Source organism: Arctopsyche grandis, chromosome 7 (assembly GCF_051622035.1).
Source record: "Arctopsyche grandis isolate Sample6627 chromosome 7, ASM5162203v2, whole genome shotgun sequence".
NCBI classification, from domain to species: Eukaryota; Metazoa; Arthropoda; class Insecta; order Trichoptera; family Hydropsychidae; genus Arctopsyche; species Arctopsyche grandis.
Window position 1 is genome coordinate 27,032,962 of NC_135361.1, and position 21,668 is coordinate 27,054,629.

Consider the following 21,668-nt stretch of genomic DNA (forward strand, 5'->3'; position numbering starts at 1 on the left):
TCAACATTTTTTATAACCAGATTCGTGTTCACTGGGCATAGATCTATGAGAAAAGTCATATCTCGTCTCTGAACCAAAAATAAGTCGTCATTTGTCGAACAGTGTTATTTAAGTTATTTTTGTATGTTGCGTAAAAAAAACATTATGTTATTGTTCAACAATACATAAATTTACATATATCTTGTTCGTATGTACATATGATTATAATACAACAGATGCGCATTATATTATTGTACATTCTAAAAGCAGCACAATGGATTAATCAATTTTGATGTCAGACGAGTTTGAACCAATAATTACTTTATCGAGTTATACAATTTGCAACAATAAATTAAATAATATATTAAATAAAACTGACAAGTAAAGCTGTGTAACTTTCACTAAAGACAGTGATGCCGAACATACGCTCAAAAACTAAAATTGAAGTTTAAATAGATGCTGCGTCTTATGTCATTATTAGGGCATCCAATCCCGGGATCATACATACTCACTTAATTTACAACAAAAAAATAGTGCATGGTAAACGGTACATACTCATGTACATACTCACTTAATTTCCGCGAGCAGGATACAACATGAACAAGAGGAACAGGCTTTTCCTCCCGTATTAATGTGCGCGCGCAGAATACGGGAGGAAAAGCATGTTCCTCTTGTTCCTGTTGTATCCTGCTCGCGGAAATTAAGTAAGTATGTACGTGAGTATGTACCGTTTACCATGCACCATTTTTTTCGATCTTTCGACTTAAGATCTTTCGATTTTCGATCTTTGCCTTCCGATATTTGTGTTTCCAGTAATTTAACATTCTGTCTCATCACGTAGACCCGTTCTGGACGCATGCACTCTTCATCGTCAACTTCAACATTATTTTGCTAATGAAAATATATATTTTTATTTTTCATTTTCATAATAATATTATGAATGATTTTGTGCCGAACAAATATTGTAGCATATATGTATGTATTGAACAATACGGAAAATAAATTCAATTAAAAATTGACGTCAAAGCTCGATGGAACAGCATGTTTTTCATGTTGCAGCGATTTTTTGAAGTTAAAAACTGTATTTTAAAGTCATTGATTGATGTGGATTCACTCGTTTCATTTGAAGAGAAAGAATTTGAACTGATTCATGATTTGGTGAAAACGCTAGAATCTGTATATTAATATATTGATTATAATAATAATAATTAAATTAAGTACTATATAATAAACATAACTAATATAATAATATCTAAATACATAAATACTGTATATTGTATTTTAAGTATGTTTGTTTTTACGTGTATTTTTTTAAATAAATACAAAAATATACAATACGATCAATAAACATCGAATAAAATATGATTAATAACAAATTTTAAACAACAATACGAATTTATACAATAAACATCCTCAGAGACATCTATGGAGAGAAACCCGATGAATCCTGAGATTTATTTACTTATTTATTTATTAATAGTTTTGGACCATTGTGGCATTACAGGAAGAACCTAATGCACCACAATGGCCTACATTTAACAAAGATAATACAAGTAAAAAAACAGAAAAATTAGATAGCAGAATAAAAAGATAATAAAAAGTAACAAAAGAAAAATAATAATGCAAATGAAATAGTACATAAAATGTCAAAGGAGAAAGAAAAAGTAAAATAAATCAACAAAATATGAATAAAAAATAAAATCACAGCGAGGCCCAAAATGGCAGAGAGTAGATTAAGATTCCACTCATTCATCACATTCAAATTAAGAAAGTAATGATGAGCGCAGGTTATCAGATAAATATGTTAAAATAACATCCGATAATCTACGCTCCCCAAGGTGGAAAATATCACATTCAGAGACGGCAGCAACGATTGCATTGAGAAGTCGAATAGCTCTTGGAATAGGAGCCATTCGAAAAAGAACTGTGCGAGCAGCAGGTACAACCATCAAATGATGATGTCTACCACGCACATAATTATTAGGGACATAATGTCCCAACTGTTCCAGCAACAACGGGCATGACGTATTACCACGCAATAGCTGGAGAACGAAACGAATTAACGAGAAGTTTCTCCGAAGTTTAAGGGAATTATACCCAAACATGCCCAAAAGGAAAGGAGTAGGATAGAGATATGGGTAGTACCCATACTCTTTCTTATAAAGAAAACGAAGAAATGCTTTTTGCACTTTTTCGATAATAAGAGAGTAGTTTGCTTCATGCGGATTCCACACAATCGCATTATACTCTAGCTTACTTCTAACAAGCGAGTTGAAAAGCAAGCGAGAAGACGAGGGGTTGGAGAATAATCTAGCATATCTCAAGACAAATCCAAGTCGACGAAAGGAAACGTCAGCGACTGTCTTGATGTGGTTGTGAAAGGTGAATTGAGGATCAAAAGTGATACCCAAGTCGACCATTAATTCCACACGCTTCAACAATACGGATCCAATGGAATATCCGTGACAATAAAGCGAATTCGCACGTCCATAACTCATAATGGTACATTTACTAGTATTCAGTTCAAGCCCTAAACTGGAACTGAACTCTAAAACAGCGTTAATATCCGCTTGAAGGAGAGAGGCTTGCCTCTCATCCTTAACAGCATAGAATAGTTTAACGTCGTCTGCAAACAAGAGACATGAAGCATTGCGTAGTACTTTAGGGAGGTTATTAATGACTATCGTAAATAGTAAAGGGCCTAAGGTGGACCCCTGAGTTACACCAGATCGCGTAAAAAATTAAGGAGATTCATAAATACAAATTCTAACAAATTGCTTCCTATCACTAAGATAAGAAGCAAAGAGTTTAAGAAGACGCGGAGAAAAGCGCACTTCAGCTAATCTGATCATAAGAGCGTCATTATTGACAAGATCAAATGCTTTTCGAAAGTCAAAGTAGGCTACATCAACTTGTTGTCCACGGTCAACTTTAGACAGGGTATAATATGAAAAGCAGGCAAGATTAGTGGTAGTGGAACGACATGGTGAAAAACCATGCTGCTCATCACACAACAATCTTTTGAACTGCAAAAGAATCAAACGGTGAAGGATATTATCAAAAATTTTGGGAATAGCCGAGATGATAGCAATAGGTCTGTAATTTTCAACCTCATTTTTAGAGCCACTTTTACATATGTATAGGAATGACTCTAGATAATTTCCATTTTTCAGGATAATTACCAGAACCAAGAATAATGTTAAAAATAAACTGAAGAGGCTCTAAGAGCGAATTACAGCATGCCTTTAATACGTCAGGGGGCACACCGTCAGGCCCAACAGACCCCTTCAGATATAACAATAACTAGGGAAAGCCAATTTTGCAGGAATCGTTTCAATGAAAATCAGAAAAATTGGTCTCTATGTGTGTATACCAGGTTGCATTTGGAAATATGTTTTTTTTTAGTTGAGAAATACTGAAACGGGAGTATGTGTCCTTAGATGGAAATATTTAGATTAATTTTAATTTTAACTAAATAAATTCTTTTAACGAATAATATTACATTTTTATTCGTATAGAAATATGTTATGGAGATAACGAAGAATATTCGGAATGCAACGGACACTGCGACAAAACTTGTGACGATGCAGAACCTACATAACGTATATGTATGTCTGGCTGTATGTAGATCGGGTTGTATTTGTAAGGAAGGCTGTTTGAGAGATCGTATTACAGGAAGGTGATATTGTACTAATGGTATATATTATTGATTTTTTTTAAACAAGTTAGTACGTTTAGATAAAAAAAATATTGAGATAGAAAACCAATCCTTTTTTACTTAAAATTCGTTAGATAATTAATTATAAGTATTTTAAAGTAATCAATAAAAAAACATCTGACTATTGACTCCAATACTAATTTTGAACAACACAATACTAGATTTTGAGTTTAATACCGCAAAAGCCAAAAAACTGTAAAAATTGCTCATATCTCGTAAACAAAAGCAAACTAACAAATATCATTATCATGTTCGAATTCAGTGTGTCAAACTTAGTAAAGATTGATTAGTCTCCGCTCTGGTAACTCAAAAATGTGATTTTTTTGTTGCTCAGTGTTATTGGACGATTTAGTTGATTATTTAATCACGAAAATACATTGTTTGTTCCTTTTCTATTAACACCTCCAAAATTCGAGGATAATGCATCAATAATGGATTTCGTCATTATTTTCGATGTTTCTCCGGCAAGAGTGATTAAATCTAAAATTTTAACCTGAACACCTTCCTTGCGATCAAAATAATTGATGAGGATCGGAAATAACTTTAAATTGTAATGGTTTTGAGTGGAGATTACAAATGGTGTTTTAAATGGATTTTTTTTTTAAATCCGGGACATTTATCTATGCGGGACGCAGAACTACATAGAATCCGGTACTGTCCCGGAAAATCCGGGACGAATGGTAACTCTACCCTAAAATAGAACCCTAAGTTACACCTGACTATGCAATTTAGAAGCTTTTAATTTCTATATCTCACAATCCTTTCCTTAAGAAAAAGTTTTATGATTATCAAAGTATTGAGTCAAGAATAGATTAATTACTATTATATGCACATACATATGTATAAACAAAAAAACCAGCATAAACATCATCATACATTGTAACAACTGAAAAAACACAGTTGTTTAGTGCACTCAGTTTTATTTTATCAGCGGATTGATTAATAGATTTAAGTAAACAATGAGGTAAGCAATTTAATTTTTTTTAAATAAGTGACACAGTGCTTGAAAATTACCGTAATTTGCAAATGAAAATTAAGAATATCAGCACTATTCTCTATGGCAGATTTTCATTAAGTGCTTCCAAGACTAACATTTTAGTCCAAAGCTAATTTTCGCAACACAGACACACGCCCAAATCTAAAAAACCAAGGCGAAATGAATATCACATTCTCTCACCCAAACCTAGAGGTTGTGATCGAGAAATCTCGTCTCGAGATTTCTCGAGAATTCTCGAGAAATTTTGATTCTCGTTTCTCGAGAATATTTTATTGTAAAATTTCGAGATTCTCATTTCTCGAGAATATTTTATTATGAAAATTCGAGATTCTCGTATCTCGAGAAATCGTTTATTAGAATCACGAAAATATCGAGAATATTCTTAATTTATCACTACATATGTTTTTGTTCAATAAACTGACTGATTTGTATACTTGTTAACTCGTAAATAATTTTGTGAAGTATTGTAATATGTATAGATGGTCAGTATTTTTATTATTTGTCCGGTAAGTTATTATTCGGTCATCATATAAGTACATATACACATGTTACAACGAAATCACACCATTTTTACGTTACATATAAATATGTATGTATGTGCATGTAGGTACTAGTCACTAGTGCGAAAGTATTCGGTTATGAAATCACTAAAACGCTAGTGAAAATATATTTTCACTGACAATATGACCCCACTTAACACACATAAAACAAAGATTTTTGATTTATTATTTATTTATTTCTTATATATTAATCAATTTATAGTCAGTATTTTAATATGCATAGATGGTCAGTATTTTTATTATTTGTCCGGTCACAATAACACGGGCAAAGCCGGGTAGTAACACTGGGAATTTTATAAAATTATTTTTTAGTTGTTATTTTTACTATTTTAAATTACTTTTGTATATTTTTATTTTCTTTTCATGCCTTCTTTTAAAATATTTTTTTATATAATTTTTTTTTTTTCTATTCAATGTTCTATTGTATCTCTCTTTATCTTTCTTTCGTCATGTCTTTAATAAAGTTGTAAGCCCCTGATATAATATACATATGTAGTGTTTGTGTCCTTTTGATTTTTGTATGTTGTAAAGTTTATATGCCAAAAAAATCAATTTACTATATTAAAAAAAAAATTAAACTTTCTCGAGAATTCTCGAGAATCTCGAGAAACAAAAAAAGAAAATCAAGATCAAAATCAAAATCAAGAAAATCAAGAAAATCAATCAGATTCAAATATTCCGAGAAAAGGAGATTCTCGAATCTCGAGAATCAAAAAAAGTCGAGAAATCACAACCTCTACCCAAACCTTACATAGTTACAAAGTCTCTTTCGAAATTATATATATTTTTTTGATTTTTAAATGCTTTTTATTATTACGAAATTATGTTCACAATACATCTTATATCTATTTTAATAGCTACTGATCTACTGATCATTTTCTATTTTACAATTTTAATTTAATTTGGTTAATAATCACAGTATTATATTATTATAATGTTAATCTAAAGCATAATAGGAAAAAGAGCTCAAAAACCTATTTACAATCCTTATAAATGTTCATAATACATCTAATACATAATATTAATTAAAGACTATCTAAAGTCGATGACCTAAAGCAGATTGTGTTTAGGTAACCTGTGTTTATACCTGAAGAGTATAGACATTTTGTTGTAATCAGCGAGACTCTTCACAAGTGTGTTAGTATGGTTATTAGTGATTCTTTCATAGAATCTACTGGTTAGTTTGTTAGTAATGTCTGTAACAAACGGAATATTATATATAGCATGCAGTTTTTTCAGGTTAGTATATATGGGTGTATTATAAATTATTTTAAGGGATTTATTTTGTATTACTTGGAGCTTGGAAAGGTTAGTATTCGAGGCGTTATTCCATACAGGTGAAGCATAGGTTAATAATGGTAATATGAGCGCGCGATATAATTTTATTTTATTTAGCGTTGATAAAGAACTATGGCGATTAAATATTGGATATATTGAGGATATACCCCGCATCGCCTTGCATTTCGCTGCCTCAATGTGAGGTGCCCATCTCATTCTTTTATCAAACGTTACTCCTAAATATTTTATTACTGACTGCCATTTCAGACTTTCTCCAGAGGGGATTTTCAGATCTGAACTTGGCTTATGTTTTCTAACACTAAAGAATATGGCGTCTGTTTTGGTTTGATTAATTTGAATTTTTCACTTAGTGAAGTGTTCAGTCATTGTTTTAATTGCAAATTCAAGATTTTTAAGAATAGTGTCTGGTTTTTTGCTACTTGTGAAGCAAGCTGTATCATCTGCATATAGGGCTATGTGACAGTTTTTTGGAATAGGTATGTCATTTATATATATGGAGAACAAGAGTGGGCCAAGCAAGCTCCCCTGCGGAACGCCAGCTGCAATTATTTTTGGAGACGATAATTCATTATTTACGCTAACCACTAGCTTTCTACGAGTTAGGTACGATTTGATGATGAGAATTAGGTAGCTTGGTATTTTGTTAATAAGGAGCTTATGAATGAGTTCATCGTGCCAAACCGTGCCGAAGGCCTTTTCTATGTCGAGACATACCATTCCGGTACTTCTCTTCATATTAAAGTTCTTCGTCACGTGTTCAGTTAGTCTTGTTAATTGTTGGGTCGTGGAATGTCCAGTGCGAAATCCAAATTGTTCATTTATTAATTTCTTATTTACGACTTTAAGTAAACGTGTGTAGATTATTTTTTCCAGAATTTTTGAAAGCGTGCATAGTAAGCTAATGGGTCGATAATTGGCCGGGTTTTTTGAGCTTTTATCGGGCTTGAGTATGGGAATTACGTTGGCTGTTTTCCAGTATTCTGGGAAATACCCGGTGAGTAAACATGCGTTGAATATTTTAGATAGTGAGACTAAAGCTTTAAATGGAAGTTGTTTTTTTTTTGATTTTTAAATGCTTTTTATTATTACGAAATTATGTTCACAATACATCTTATATCTATTTTAATAGCTACTGATCTACTGATCATTTTCTATTTTACAATTTTAATTTAATTTGGTTAGTAATCACACTATTATATTATTCTAATGTTAATCTAAAGCATAATAGGAAAAAGAGCTCAAAAACCTATTTACAATCCTTATAAATGTTCATAATACATCTAATACATAATATTAATTAAAGACTATCTAAAGTCGATGACCTAAAGCAGATTGTGTTTAGGTAATCTGTGTTTATACCTGAAGGGTATAGACATTTTGTTGTAATCACCGAGACTCTTCACAAGTGTGTTAGTATGGTTATTAGTGATTCTTTCATAGAATCTACTGGTTAGTTTGTTAGTAATGTCTGTAACAAACGGAATATTATATATAGCATGCAGTTTTTTCAGGTTAGTATATATGGGTGTATTATAAATTATTTTAAGGGATTTATTTTGTATTACTTGGAGCTTGGAAAGGTTAGTATTCGAGGCGTTATTCCATACAGGTGAAGCATAGGTTAATAATGGTAATATGAGCGCGCGATATAATTTTATTTTATTTAGCGTTGATAAAGAACTATGGCGATTAAATATTGGATATATTGAGGATATACCCCGCATCGCCTTGCATTTCGCTGCCTCAATGTGAGGTGCCCATCTCATTCTTTTATCAAACGTTACTCCTAAATATTTTATTACTGACTGCCATTTCAGACTTTCTCCAGAGGGGATTTTCAGATCTGAACTTGGCTTATGTTTTCTAACACTAAAGAATATGGCGTCTGTTTTGGTTTGATTAATTTGAATTTTCCACTTAGTGAAGTGTTCAGTCATTGTTTTAATTGCAAATTCAAGATTTTTAAGAATAGTGTCTGGTTTTTTGCTACTTGTGAAGCAAGCTGTATCATCTGCATATAGGGCTATGTGACAGTTTTTTGGAATAGGTATGTCATTTATATATATGGAGAACAAGAGTGGGCCAAGCAAGCTCCCCTGCGGAACGCCAGCTGCGATTATTTTTGGAGACGATAATTCATTATTTACGCTAACCACTAGCTTTCTACGAGTTAAGTACGATTTGATGATGAGAATTAGGTAGTTTGGTATTTTGTTAATAAGGAGCTTATGAATGAGTCCATCGTGCCAAACCGTGTCGAAGGCCTTTTCTATGTCGAGACATACCATTCCGGTACTTCTCTTCATATTAAAGTTCTTCGTCACGTGTTCAGTTAGTCTTGTTAGTTGTTGGGTCGTGGAATGTCCAGTGCGAAATCCAAATTGTTCATTTATTAATTTCTTATTTACGACTTTAAGTAAACGTGTGTAGATTATTTTTTCCAGAATTTTTGAAAGCGTGCAAAGTAAGCTAATGGGTCGATAATTGGCCGGGTTTTTTGAGCTTTTATCGGGCTTAAGTATGGGAATTACGTTGGCTGTTTTCCAGTATTCTGGGAAATAAATGGAAGTTGTTTGATTATGATGTTATCTATTGAATCTCGCCCAGGTGCCTTTTTATTTTTTAAATTACGTATTATATTTTGGATTTCACACGGATGCACCAATTTTATATTTTTAGTACTGTTAGTGGGAGTTTTTGTGATGATTTTAATGGACCGGTTGACTTTATTATGCGTTGGTATGTGATTGTAATGTTGTGTGAGTGTGTGATGTTTTTGGAAGGATTTTGATAATAGTTCTGCTTTGTCGCAATCACGCGTCACTGAGATTCCTGCATCATCTAATGGAGGAATCGAGTTTTTTGTCCTGCGAATCGCTTTAGCTAATTTCCATAGAGAGCCATCAACTGAGCTCAATTTTTCTAATTTTTTAGACCAAGCTTCATTTTTGATTTCTTTGATTCTAATTTTAATTTGATATGTGAGCTTATTAATTAATGTTTTCAATGCTGGATTTTTTGATGTTTGCCAAATTTTACGGAGTTTATTTTTACTTTTAATTAGATTTGCAACAAAGTCAGTTATCTCTAATTTGTGTTCAATGTATTGTGTCTTAGGTATGTAAAGGTGTTTGGATCGAGTTATTGATTCCGTTAGGTGTATTATGGAGCTGTCGATTTCGGTTTTGTTTGTGAGTGTGGTAGAAGTTAGAATGGTTTGGTCATTTATGTACGACTTGAACTCTCGCCAGTTAGCTCTCCCGTAATCCCAACTATGCTTGATGATTTCCTCGGGTTTCCCGTCGATTGAGAAGATTATCGGGAGATGATCAGACGACAGGGTTTGAAGGGCATTTGGTGTCGATATTTTTGGGCAGTTCTTGACGAGGACAAGATCTAGTGTGGATGGTTGTGAGTTATTTGTGGGATAGTGTGTGTATGTATCCGGATGAAGTAAGATTGTATCTGTTAGTTGAATGTATTTAAAAAGAGTTGTGCCTTGTTGGTCAGTGTTTACGCAACTCCATAACGGATGTTTGGCATTAAAGTCACCAGCTACCACTACCGAACTACCAATGTTAAATATTTTGTTAAGATCGGATGTCAATAATCGTTTTTGGGGAGGATTGTAAGCGGATGCTACTATGTGACGGGTGTTGTTAATTGTTAGTTCGATGGCGGTTAGTTCTAAATTTTTTAGTGGCGGAGTTAAAATCATATATTAGATTCTTCACGATATATTGGATATATAACTGAAAAAACACATTTTGTTTAACACACATTGATCTTATATTTATGTACGTACATTAGTGGTTCAGGCTTGACAAATATTTTAAATTGGATTTTTTTATGGGGATATGGATCTTTTTTTTTTTAATCTCAATTTTCTCCTTTCTTGACGGAGTATAATTAATTTGATTGCACAGGTGCGACCAATTTTAAATTGAATGCTAATTTTCGTATTGAAAAGTAAACAGTAATAAAGTAATCAAGAATTGCAAACAAATACGCAGAAATATAAAAGACAATGGCAAAATGCATATTACATTCAAAATGATGGCTACCAGGCTACTGTTGATATGCTTCCTCTTCTATACACTCGATGGGTGTCTTAGTAAGTACTACTTAGTTTTGAATAATTTAAAAATACATACATATTATTTATTGTTTGCTGTGTACTTGTATGCATTATAATTTCATAGCACATACCTATAAATGAGTTCAATTTTTAGTCTCAAAAAGATGAGCTTATTACTATTACGAACTATTATTATTTATTTATTTATTATTTATAATATTATTGTATATATTATATAGCTATTCTGTCAGTGTGTGTATCTGCGATAACGCTCACAGGACTATAATAGTCGTTTCGATTCGACATACATATGTACGTCACAGCTAAAACACTGCCAACAAAATATACAAATATAATACGAAAATAATATCGAAAGAAAAAACTTATATACTGTTTGCTACCAATGTTTCCTGTAGGGAAGTCTCTGAGCATTTGGCGCAATCTATTGAAAATTTATTTAATTAATTAGTTTTTCTATTGTGTTTTATATTATTTATATGTACATAGGTAGGTAGGTAGTTTTTACCGGTTTTTTATATTAAACAATTAAATAGAAATATTAAATTAAATATATTTAAAAGGTATTTGAAAAAAATTCGACCGAGTGCTGATCGAACACAGGACCGACACATTTCTTTTTATTTAATAACTTTATGTGCCAACACCTATGCGATGATATTTCATCGGGTACAACACTAGTCTATAATATTATTACTTATTACTATTATGAAGCATCGATCTAGTTCCACGAATGCTCTTGTTCAATGTTCTTGTCTTATCAATTTTGTGGAATCAGTGTGGTATCATATAACATACATATGTAGTATCAAACCATATATATGTACATATATGCATGTGTATATCATAAATAATATAATATATTCTAAAATAAATGTATGTACATACATATATGTTACAGCAAATAGTCAACGTTTTAAATGCGAAATCGAGGATCACAATTTGAGTTGATAAATTAGAATTCATTCGAATAATTTTATTTTATGATTGTTTCAGGTGTTATCATTCGAGAGCCACGAGAGCCAATAGAACGATTTTGCGAAGGACCAAATGAAGTGTTTTCACGTTGTCGGGGACATTGCGATAGGATGTGCAATGCTTTTTTCGTCTGTAATTCACGAAGCTGCATTCCAGGATGCGTGTGTGCACCGGGTTTCTATAGGCATCCCAAGACCTGGGCATGCGTCACTCGAAGTGAATGTCTAGGTATAAATAAATGTGGTGTTTATGTACATATGTATATGTTACATTGATAGAATATTTCAAGTGAAAATATATTTTCACCAATTCAAGCAGTGAAAATGTATCAAACAATGAATTTATAAATTTAACTCTATAAATTTAATCCTAACAACCCAATCTTAAATTAATAGAGCCAACCCTTACTTAACACTTTGGGTGCTGACAACTCGCCTGTCGTGATCACAACATTCCGATTGACGATTGACGAGTCATTAGTTTTGTGGAGGGGTAGACTTCTCATTCGTCAATATATGAAAGGGAAAAAAGCGAAGTATGGAATTAAATTATATGTTGGGACAATCTAATGGTCTAGCATTAAAGATTATTGTATATGGTGGTTCTGCTGATACAGAATTAGGTGGCAAAGACGGGGACGCGACAATTGGTGCAAGTCCAAAAGGTTCAACGACAAAATGTACCCGAAAATTAGTGCACTGACAAAATGTACCCGCGACAAAATGTTCACGCGACAAAATGTACCCGCGACAAAATGTACCCGCGACAAAATGTAAACGGAAATAATGTTCAAACGACAAAATGTTCAAAAATCCTAAATTATCCTATTTTAATGGCAAAAGTAACTTTTTATTGTATTATATTTATCGATGTATATGGTTCTTTTTATCGTATAGATCGCGGATGTTATTAAATTATTATAAATTAAAGGTGTTCTCAACCGTACCAACATATTCTTATTTAAAGGTTACACGACAATTGGTCCAAAAGGTTCAACGACAAAATGTACCCGAAAATTAGGGCACTGACAAAATGTACCCGCGACAAAATGTTCACGCGACAAAATGTACCCGCGACAAAATATTCACGCGACAAAATGTACCCGCGACAAAATTTTCACGCAAAAAATGTCCACGGAAATAATGTTCAAGCGACAAAATGTTCAAAAATCCTAAATTTTCCTATTTTAATGGAAATAGTAACTTTTTATTGTATTATATGTTATATATCTATCGATGTATATGGTACTTTTTATCTTATAGATCGCGGATGTTACGCCCGCGATGTATACGATAAAAAGTAAATTAATCATTTGAAATAAAGACAATTTTGGAGACGGTTGAGAAGCCCTGACATATAAACTAATTCAATGTAATCTGCAATTCATATGCTTAGATAGTTTTTTTTTTTCAATTTAAATAAATAAATATTGGATACGGCTAAGAACCCCTTACATTTAAACTAATTCAATGAAATCTTAAAATAATATTCAATGAGTCACAATGACATTCGCTTAAAATGTAATTGTTCAATTTAAATAAGAATATGTTGGTGCGGTTGAGAATAACTGTAATTTATACTAATTTAATAACATCCGCGATCTATACGATAAAAAGTACCATATACATCGATAGATATATAACATATAATACAATAAAAAGTTACTTTTTCCATTAAAATAGGAAAATTTAGGATTTTTGAACATTTTGTCGCTTGAACATTATTTCCGTGAACATTTTGTCGCGGGTACATTTTGTCGCGTGAACATTTTGTCGCGGGTACATTTTGTCAGTGCACTAATTTTCGGGAACATTTTTTCGTTGAACCTTTTGGACTTGCACCAATTGTCGCGTCCCCGACGGAATCATTGTTGAAAAAAAAGACTTACGTTACTGGAACACTAAGGGCGATTCGAAAATATAATCCGATAGCGGTTGTCATTAAAAAAATTAAAAAAAATGAATCCTAATTATACGAACAAAACATTTCCAGAAGTTCACCTGCATCAATTCTTTTTTACGAAAATAATGAAAAAAACATATGTTATGTATAGCCTGCTTTACTCAAGAATGCAGGTAGACACACACAGTCAATGTCTAGACGCGAGACAGAACATGGGACAAGAATATCAGCTTGCACGAAAACAACAGATTTGGGCTCAGCATTCAAAGGGTTAACCTAACTCCCCTAACCCTTAAATAATACCAACCCTGAAAATTCAACTGGTTATGATTAGAGGCAGGACCGGAAGCGTGCTTTTTCCAGTTTCAGGGCCTATTTCATGGGTCTATTTACAAAGCTAGAGTGCAAAAAAAAGTTTCATCATAAAAATGAACAATGCACCGCGAACAATAAACAAAAAACGGCACGCTTCCGGTCCTACCTCTAGTTATGATTTCACTGAAAAGTCATTGAAAATATATTTTCACTTGAAATATATTTTCACTTGAAATATATTTTCACTGTGACATATACATACATATGTACATACTTTTATGTTACACTGATACATACATTTATGTATTTGAAATATAGATCCAACTCCGACGCCAACTCCAACCCCAACTCCAACATCAACTCCAACACCAACTATATCGCCACCACAGGTATGCGGGGACAATGAATATTACACCGACTGTGGCACCGCATGTCCGCTAACTTGCGCAAACTATAAGCGTCCTCCTATGGTATGCATCGATGTTTGTGTCCCAGGATGTTTCTGTAATCAGGGATTCGTGAGGAATACAAATACAGGCCAATGCGTCCCACCATCATCATGTTCTGGAGACATTAGATGTAAATAATATGTTTTATAACATTGAATACACATTATATAAGTATGCACATATGTACTGTCATAGAATAATTTCAATTTTCAATTTTCAGATTCAGCAAATTTCATTTCACCCTTATAAATATAAATAAGATTTGGCTGGAAAAATTCATATTCCATTTTCTGTATTTTATTACAAATAAAGTATATGTATATGTTTATTTTATGTACAAATTTTATTACAACTGCATAGTCGAAACCGTTGCAATTAGGGATTGCAAAAAAAACCGGAATTTCCGATATCGGTATTATCGAAATAAAAAAGAACGATACTGGTATAATCAGTACTTACGGTTTTTTGATAAATAAATAAAAAAAAAATTGATTCCAATATCCCGTGTGTCAACATGTTTATTGAAAAATACTCCAAACTCAAACATTCAAATACAGGGTATACGGGTAAAAAACTGTAAAGTAGGTACGACCCAGGTATAAAGGATTATATGTAATGATATAACTCCGATTTAGGCATCAGATACTTAATCCATTCAGATACTTAATCATCACTCACTGGAGATGAAACCAAGAGCCAACCATCAGCTGGGGAATTAATTGTTGTTGAAAGACAAATTATAATATATTTTTTCCATACACTAACTAGAAAAAAATAGTCCCTGTCGTGTCATCATTGCGGGTGACCGTGAAAAAGTCGAAAATATTCGTTTATCATGCATACATATGAAAAACGGTTAGTATACATATGTATATATCAGTGGCGTGTGGTAAAAGTCTCTCTCCCCCCGTCGTAGATCCTCACTTAATTTGCGTGAGCAGGATACAACAGGAACAAGAGGAACATGCTTTTCCTCCCGTATCCTGCGCGCGCACAATAAACAAGGCGGTATGACAAAAGAGAGATAATTTCACCGCATGCCACTGATATAAATAAATATATATATATATATATATATATATATATATATATATATATATATATATATATATATATATATATATATATATATATATTAAGAAAAAAAAAATATATATATATATATATATATATATATATATATATATATATATATATATACATATATATATCATCATCACCATCATCACTTACAGCCATTCGCCATCCACTGCTGGATGAAGGCCTCTCCAACACGCTTCCACTCGTCTCTGTTTTGCGCAACACTCATCCATCTCATTCCGCACATTTTCCTAATTTCGTTCACCCATCTTCCTTGCGGTCTTCCTTTTACTCTTTTGCCTTCTCTCGGGTACCATTCAAGCACTTCTTTTGTCCACCTTTCGTCCATCCTCCTAGCTACGTGACCCGCCCATTGCCATTTCAATCTCTTCACTCTATCCACTATGTCCACTACCCTTGTCATATTTCTCACCCACGTGTTCCGCTTTCTGTCTTTCCTCGTTATGCCAAGCATACAGCGTTCCATACTTCTTTGAGTGCATTGGATTTTATTTAGCATCTTGGCGTTCAGTGTCCAAGTTTCACATCCATACGTCATCACTGGCAAAACGCATTGATCAAAGATCCTTTTCTTCAGGCAGAGTGGCATTTTTGATTTAAAAACAGCATTCATCCGTCCAAATGCACTCCACCCTAATTTCATACGTCTCTTTATCTCTTCATTTTTACTACCAGACATGTCAATTATTTGACCTAAATATAAATAATTATTTACTACTTCTACTGGTTTATCATCTAAGGGGATGCTATCAGGCATGCAATAACTATTGAACATTAGTTTAGTCTTATCTACGTTAATTTTTAATCCTACTTTTCTACTTTCCCTGTCCAGCTGTGTTAGTCTGATAAGTAGGTCAGCTGAATCACGAGCTACTAAAACTATATCGTCTGCGAACCGAAGGTGACTCAAAAAGCGACCATTGATGCTTACTCCGGCTGTATCCCAATCCAATTTCCTGAAAACTCCCTCAAGCACCGCATTGAAAAATTTGGGCGAGATTGTATCTCCTTGTCTTACTCCTTTTCCTATGCTAAATCTATCTGTACCTGAAAAAATTTTAACCGAAGCTGTGGCATTCTTATATATTGCAGCTAACAGTCCCACATAGGGTTCCGGCACTCCCTGTGTTTTTAGAGCGTTAAGTACTGCATTATGACTAACTGTATCGAAGGCTTTCTCATAATCGACGAAACCTAGGCACAATGGCCGTTGATATTCGTTGGCGCGCTCGATTAGTTCGCCAACTACTTGGAGGTGGTCCATTGTGCTGAAATTTGCCCTAAACCCTGCCTGCTCTATAGGTTGGTTCTCGTCGAGGATATTTTTCAGCCTTTCTGTAATAACCTTCGTGAAGAGCTTGTAGACCGCTGAAAGTAGACTAATGGGTCGGTAGTTCTTGATATCGCTTTTGTCGCCTTTTTTGTGTATTAAAATGATAGTTGCGTTATTCCATCCTTCTGGTATAGCTTGGTTCTGGATGCATTTGCTGAAAAGCCTAGCTAAGATATTAATTAGGGGGGGGCCGCCACATTTTAGTAAGTCAATGGGAATATTATCTTCCCCTGGGGTTTTACCGTTCTTTGCAGTTTTTAGCGCGGCCTCTACTTCGCTAGGCAATACTGCAGGAACCCTTTGGCCGTGTGTCGATTCCAGAGCGGGGAATTGGCCGTTGTCGTTCTCGTATAGTTTTGCATAGAACGTGTAAACTCTGTCTATGATTTCTTCTCTATTCCTAATTATTACTCCGCTCTCTGACCTGATTGCGATCATTTGGTTTTTGCCTAAGAAAAGATCCTGTTTGCACTTTTTCAGGCTACGGTTATTCTTAATGGTATTTTCTATTAGCTTGCTGTTAAAATCCCTGACATCCCTGACTATTCTCTTTTTAATTTCCTTATTTACTAGATTGTATTCTTGCTTATTATTATCCCTATCTAAATTCCTATCTAAATTCCTTTTATGCTTAACTATAATTATTATACACATTAAATATCACGAAAATAAAAATATTTTAAAAGGTCAAAATAAAATAATGAAATATTGTTTTAAAAAAAATACTACTTCCGGTTTAGGAATTATGACCAAAACCTTGTCAGTTCTAAGTTAGTACATAAAGAATACAAATATAAATCTTCAGCTTGATACGCTCAGGGGTGTGGAAAGAATAGTGGCCACAATATTTTTGACCTTTCTAAGAGGTAAAAATCCCACTTCCGGTTTATTAAATTTAGTGATTTTTTTTATTTTATTTATTATTTTTTTCGTGAAGAGCACACATGCTTAAGCGGTCGAAAAAAATAGTGGAAGAAAAATCAAACAAGAGTAAAATGCCACTTCCGGTTGACAGACGCTTACCAAATTTTATACATAACTTGGTATCAAGCTTAAAATTTTAGATATGAAATTTCAATTCAATAAACCAAAAGGCTTTTGAGAAAAAGATAAAAAACCTTGATTCTTTAGAGTAAAAGTACTACTTCCGGTTCAGGTAAAAATATTAGGATATAAAATTTATAATTTCTATGACATGTAAAAAAATTGAGGTTACATTTAGGCATAAGGGGAGGTACCATTTCCAATCAATTTAAAATTTGAAAAAAAAATACGTTGTATCGTTAAGAATTTCAGTAACCGATACTAAGTTTCAGTTCAATAGGATTAACGGTGTTTAAAAAATCCCCAAAATACACACACACACACACACACACATACACATAGACGCACACATTTTTTCTAGATTATGAAAACGTGACCAGTGATCGATTCTGAGTTCGAATCAGTCAAAATCTCGAGTTCGAATTTTCTCATCATCACAAAACTTCATCTATTATTACTACAGCTATAGATAAAGTAATAAAGGTGCATAATTAAGCACAACTAACTGTTGACAATTCAAGTTACATAAATTTCCAACATTCTGATTATTCAAGTGTAGACAACAAAGATATATATATTTTTTTATTTACAAAGTACACACAAGACAATGTCGTGTAAATAATGTGTTACTATAAAACCCCTGTCATAGAGCTTCATATCTAACAAATTGCAAAATGACGACTTTCACGGTTTTTTTGAAATGTGTTTACATCTTCGCATTCATTGGTTACATTCAAGGAACTGCTATACAGCATCCGGATAACAACGGTAAGTCATCACTTTTCATTTTATAATTATTGATTTTTATTTTAATTAATATGTATTATTTATGTATTCGAAAAGATGGATGAAACTATTTTTAAGCTGCAAAAAGTATCACTACTACGGCACTACATAGTGCTTTTAATATTATGTATTTTATAATTTTGGAAATTTTTGTTTGGGAACTGGGTTTCTGAACGAAATACTTTAATATCTCTTAATAAATAGAAGAGGGAAAGTATTGTCACTATCCCTAGATTATTTGATTTTTACTACATATATATTGTTCATGACAGATGAAAACAGGTGCATGAAGAAAAATGAAGAGTGGGATTGGTGCAAGTGTGAAAAAACATGCTTAGATCAAAATCCTGTATGTCCTGATTGGTGCCAACCAGGATGCGCATGCAAACATCCATATCTGAGAGATACTTGGACTGGCCAATGTGTACTTAGCTCACAATGTTCTAACGGTAAGTTTAATTGATATACTACTATCAAGGAACTGCTATGAGTATTCATAAACCCAGCAATTAAGCAGTGGTGTAATCGAGCCAGGTCGCCGCCCTGGCACTTTGATTGATATAAAATTTTGTATTCCAAATATTGTGAGCAGACTCTCGTTATAACAGTCGATTACCACAATCGAATAGTAATCTAAGCACATTCAAAACTTAAAATACATTTAATGAACTTTATTGGATTTTTTTTATCTAAAACCACCCAAAACTTCGAAAGAAAACATTCTTTGAACTATTGACCATACGCACTCGAGGATAGATAAAATGAGGAAACTCAGCTTAAATGAATACTCGAATATTTTTCATGATAGATGACAACAGGTGCTGGAAGAAAAATGAAGTGTGGGATTGGTGCAAGTGTGAAAAAACATGCTTAGACCAAAATCCTGTATGTCCTAAATGGTGCCAACCAGGATGTGCATGCAAACATCCATACCTGAGAGATCCTTGGACTGGCGAATGTGTAAATCGCTCACAATGTTATAACTGTAAGTACATATATGTATGTATGTGGTAGTAAAAATCTTTAAAGAAAATAATCAATTTGTAACTATTCGTGTGTAAAAGCAATTCCAGTGTGTCCAAGGAATGAAGTATACACTGAATGCGGTACCAATTGTCCTTTAACGTGTGATAATATGCACAATGCTCCGTTAGCTTGTAATCGTGGTTGCTTTGTTGGGTGTGAATGTAAAAAGGGATATGTAAGGGACACCAGATCAAACAGATGCGTACATCCATCGCAATGTTATTATCGTAAGTATTTATTTTTTGAACTACTAGCTGAAATAATTTGCCTATTGATTTTTAGAAATATTTTTTCGAACTCTATTATCCATTTTATTTTATTCTTTTCCAATTCTTCACCATTCCACAGCTTAAATTTCTCTAAAAACTCTGTAAGTCAACAGTCCTGAATTGTTGGATTGTTTTATATAAATTTTTTTTTTCAGGTTGGTAAGCAGCTGTCAAAAATCAATGATACGTTTTCGCCTGAAATTTTTTTTTAATATATGAAACATCCTTCTAAATGAAGATTTATTTTACATTTAAAATACTTGTCAAATGTATTAAAAATAAAAATAAAATTACCGATTGCAATCTAATGATTTCTTTTTTACAAACCTCTTCTTACTCTAAAAATTTGGGTTCTTATCCGATCGTTTTAAAACTTTGCCATTTTTTTTATAACTTAAATGTGAAAGCTACAAGAAAGATCTTCCTTTCTAGTGAATTTATTTTAATTTTTGTTTGAAATGGTTATAGTTTAATTTCATCATATCAATAGAAAGCGTTTAAGAGGACGAAAATAATAGTCAATTTGGTCACATTTTATTTTATTGGTTATATACATATCTACCAATATATCAATCTTGGAAAATTTCTTGAAAAACCGGTAACACTCATTATATCGGGGAACTTTTTTTTGCAAATTTAGGAATAAATTTCTTGGTTTCTAATGAACTTCAGGATTTTTAAATGAATGGAAAATTTGCAGGGTATTAAAAATATGGATAAAAAAATAAGAAATTATCAATTGCATTAGGCACAATGCAATACTGACTTTTTTTGTCAATCTATTGAAGTTGATCGATAAATGATTGTTTTAATATAACAGTTTAGTTATTAGGAAAATCATAGTCCTCGCCTCTGCTGGTTATATTTGAGGGTTTTGTGACTCCAATCCAATTTGTGATCGTTTCTCTATCAGAGTTTGTCAATTTTATCTCATCATTGCTGAAACGGTTCCTGAAAATTGGTATTAGATCTAATCCTGTTGTCACAAAATCTACCTGTGTATAATTTGTAATAATTATACAGAGTAATCTGAAATCTATAGATATCTCTATAGACATCTCTATAATTTCGTATTTATTATATGTATAAAAATTGTATACAAAAAAAAATCTAAAAATAATCCATAGATGTCTCTATGATTATTATTTCTGATTAATTGTTATATGCTATATATTCTGATTGTATATGTATGTATTACTGTATTTCTGATTTCTGATTGTTTATGTATTCTGTATTTCGTTAACGTACACCCGTCGCATTGGAGCAAATCTGTAATGGCGAGTTTATATTGATTTGTAACAATAAAATAAAATAAATAAATATTGACTTAATTGTACATCGTCAAAAAAAAGATTCTCAGAAACACAATTATCGCAGATATTTAAAACAAATAATCCATATTAAACTTTTGAATCTGTTGACTGTATTAAAAATATATTATCGTACTTTAAAACGAGATGAAAATTAACTGTTTGGATCATCCATATTTTGTAATTATCCGTGTCCTCTTCCTTCCTCATCTAAATAAGCCTGGATAACCCATTTTATGTATGTATGTACATACAGTAAAACTAGTAAAAACCAAAGAGAATACAAACATTATATGTACATATGTATATATGTATATTGCTTTCTGAGAATACAAACATTATTTAAAAATCACAAACTACTAAAAATTGCAAGAAAATGTTTTACTTTCATATCATAAGAAGACGAAATATGAGATAAAAAAATTCTAGAATATTTAAATAAAACACTAAAACATTAGTCTTATTAAATTGACATCTACTAAATTATCGTAGAGTTATTGTCACTG

The 21,668-nt window shown here is 32.6% G+C and overlaps 2 protein-coding genes across 3 annotated transcripts; both read left to right on the top strand.

The window, feature by feature from the left end:
• The first annotated feature begins 10,208 nt into the window (after nt 1-10,208).
• LOC143914504 (serine protease inhibitor swm-1-like) lies at nt 10,209-14,793 on the top strand. Its single transcript, XM_077434758.1, has 4 exons — nt 10,209-10,667; nt 11,646-11,855; nt 14,163-14,423; nt 14,514-14,793. Exons 1-4 carry the CDS (start codon nt 10,589-10,591, stop codon nt 14,540-14,542), a joined length of 579 nt encoding a protein of 192 aa, XP_077290884.1. The 5' UTR covers nt 10,209-10,588; the 3' UTR covers nt 14,543-14,793.
• Nucleotides 14,794-18,326: 3,533 nt separating this feature from the next.
• On the top strand, nt 18,327-21,312 carry LOC143914499 (hemocytin-like). 2 transcript variants are annotated; one of them, XM_077434749.1, is made up of 5 exons: nt 18,327-18,539; nt 18,830-19,006; nt 19,366-19,542; nt 19,622-19,810; nt 20,008-21,312. In XM_077434749.1, the coding sequence occupies exons 1-5, from the start codon at nt 18,446-18,448 to the stop codon at nt 20,013-20,015; spliced, it is 645 nt and encodes a 214-aa protein (XP_077290875.1). In that variant the 5' UTR covers nt 18,327-18,445; the 3' UTR covers nt 20,016-21,312. The 2 variants fall into 2 exon arrangements, with proteins under 2 accessions (XP_077290875.1, XP_077290876.1); XM_077434750.1 differs by having other exon boundaries at nt 18,437-18,539; nt 19,631-19,810.
• Nucleotides 21,313-21,668: the final 356 nt, after the last annotated feature.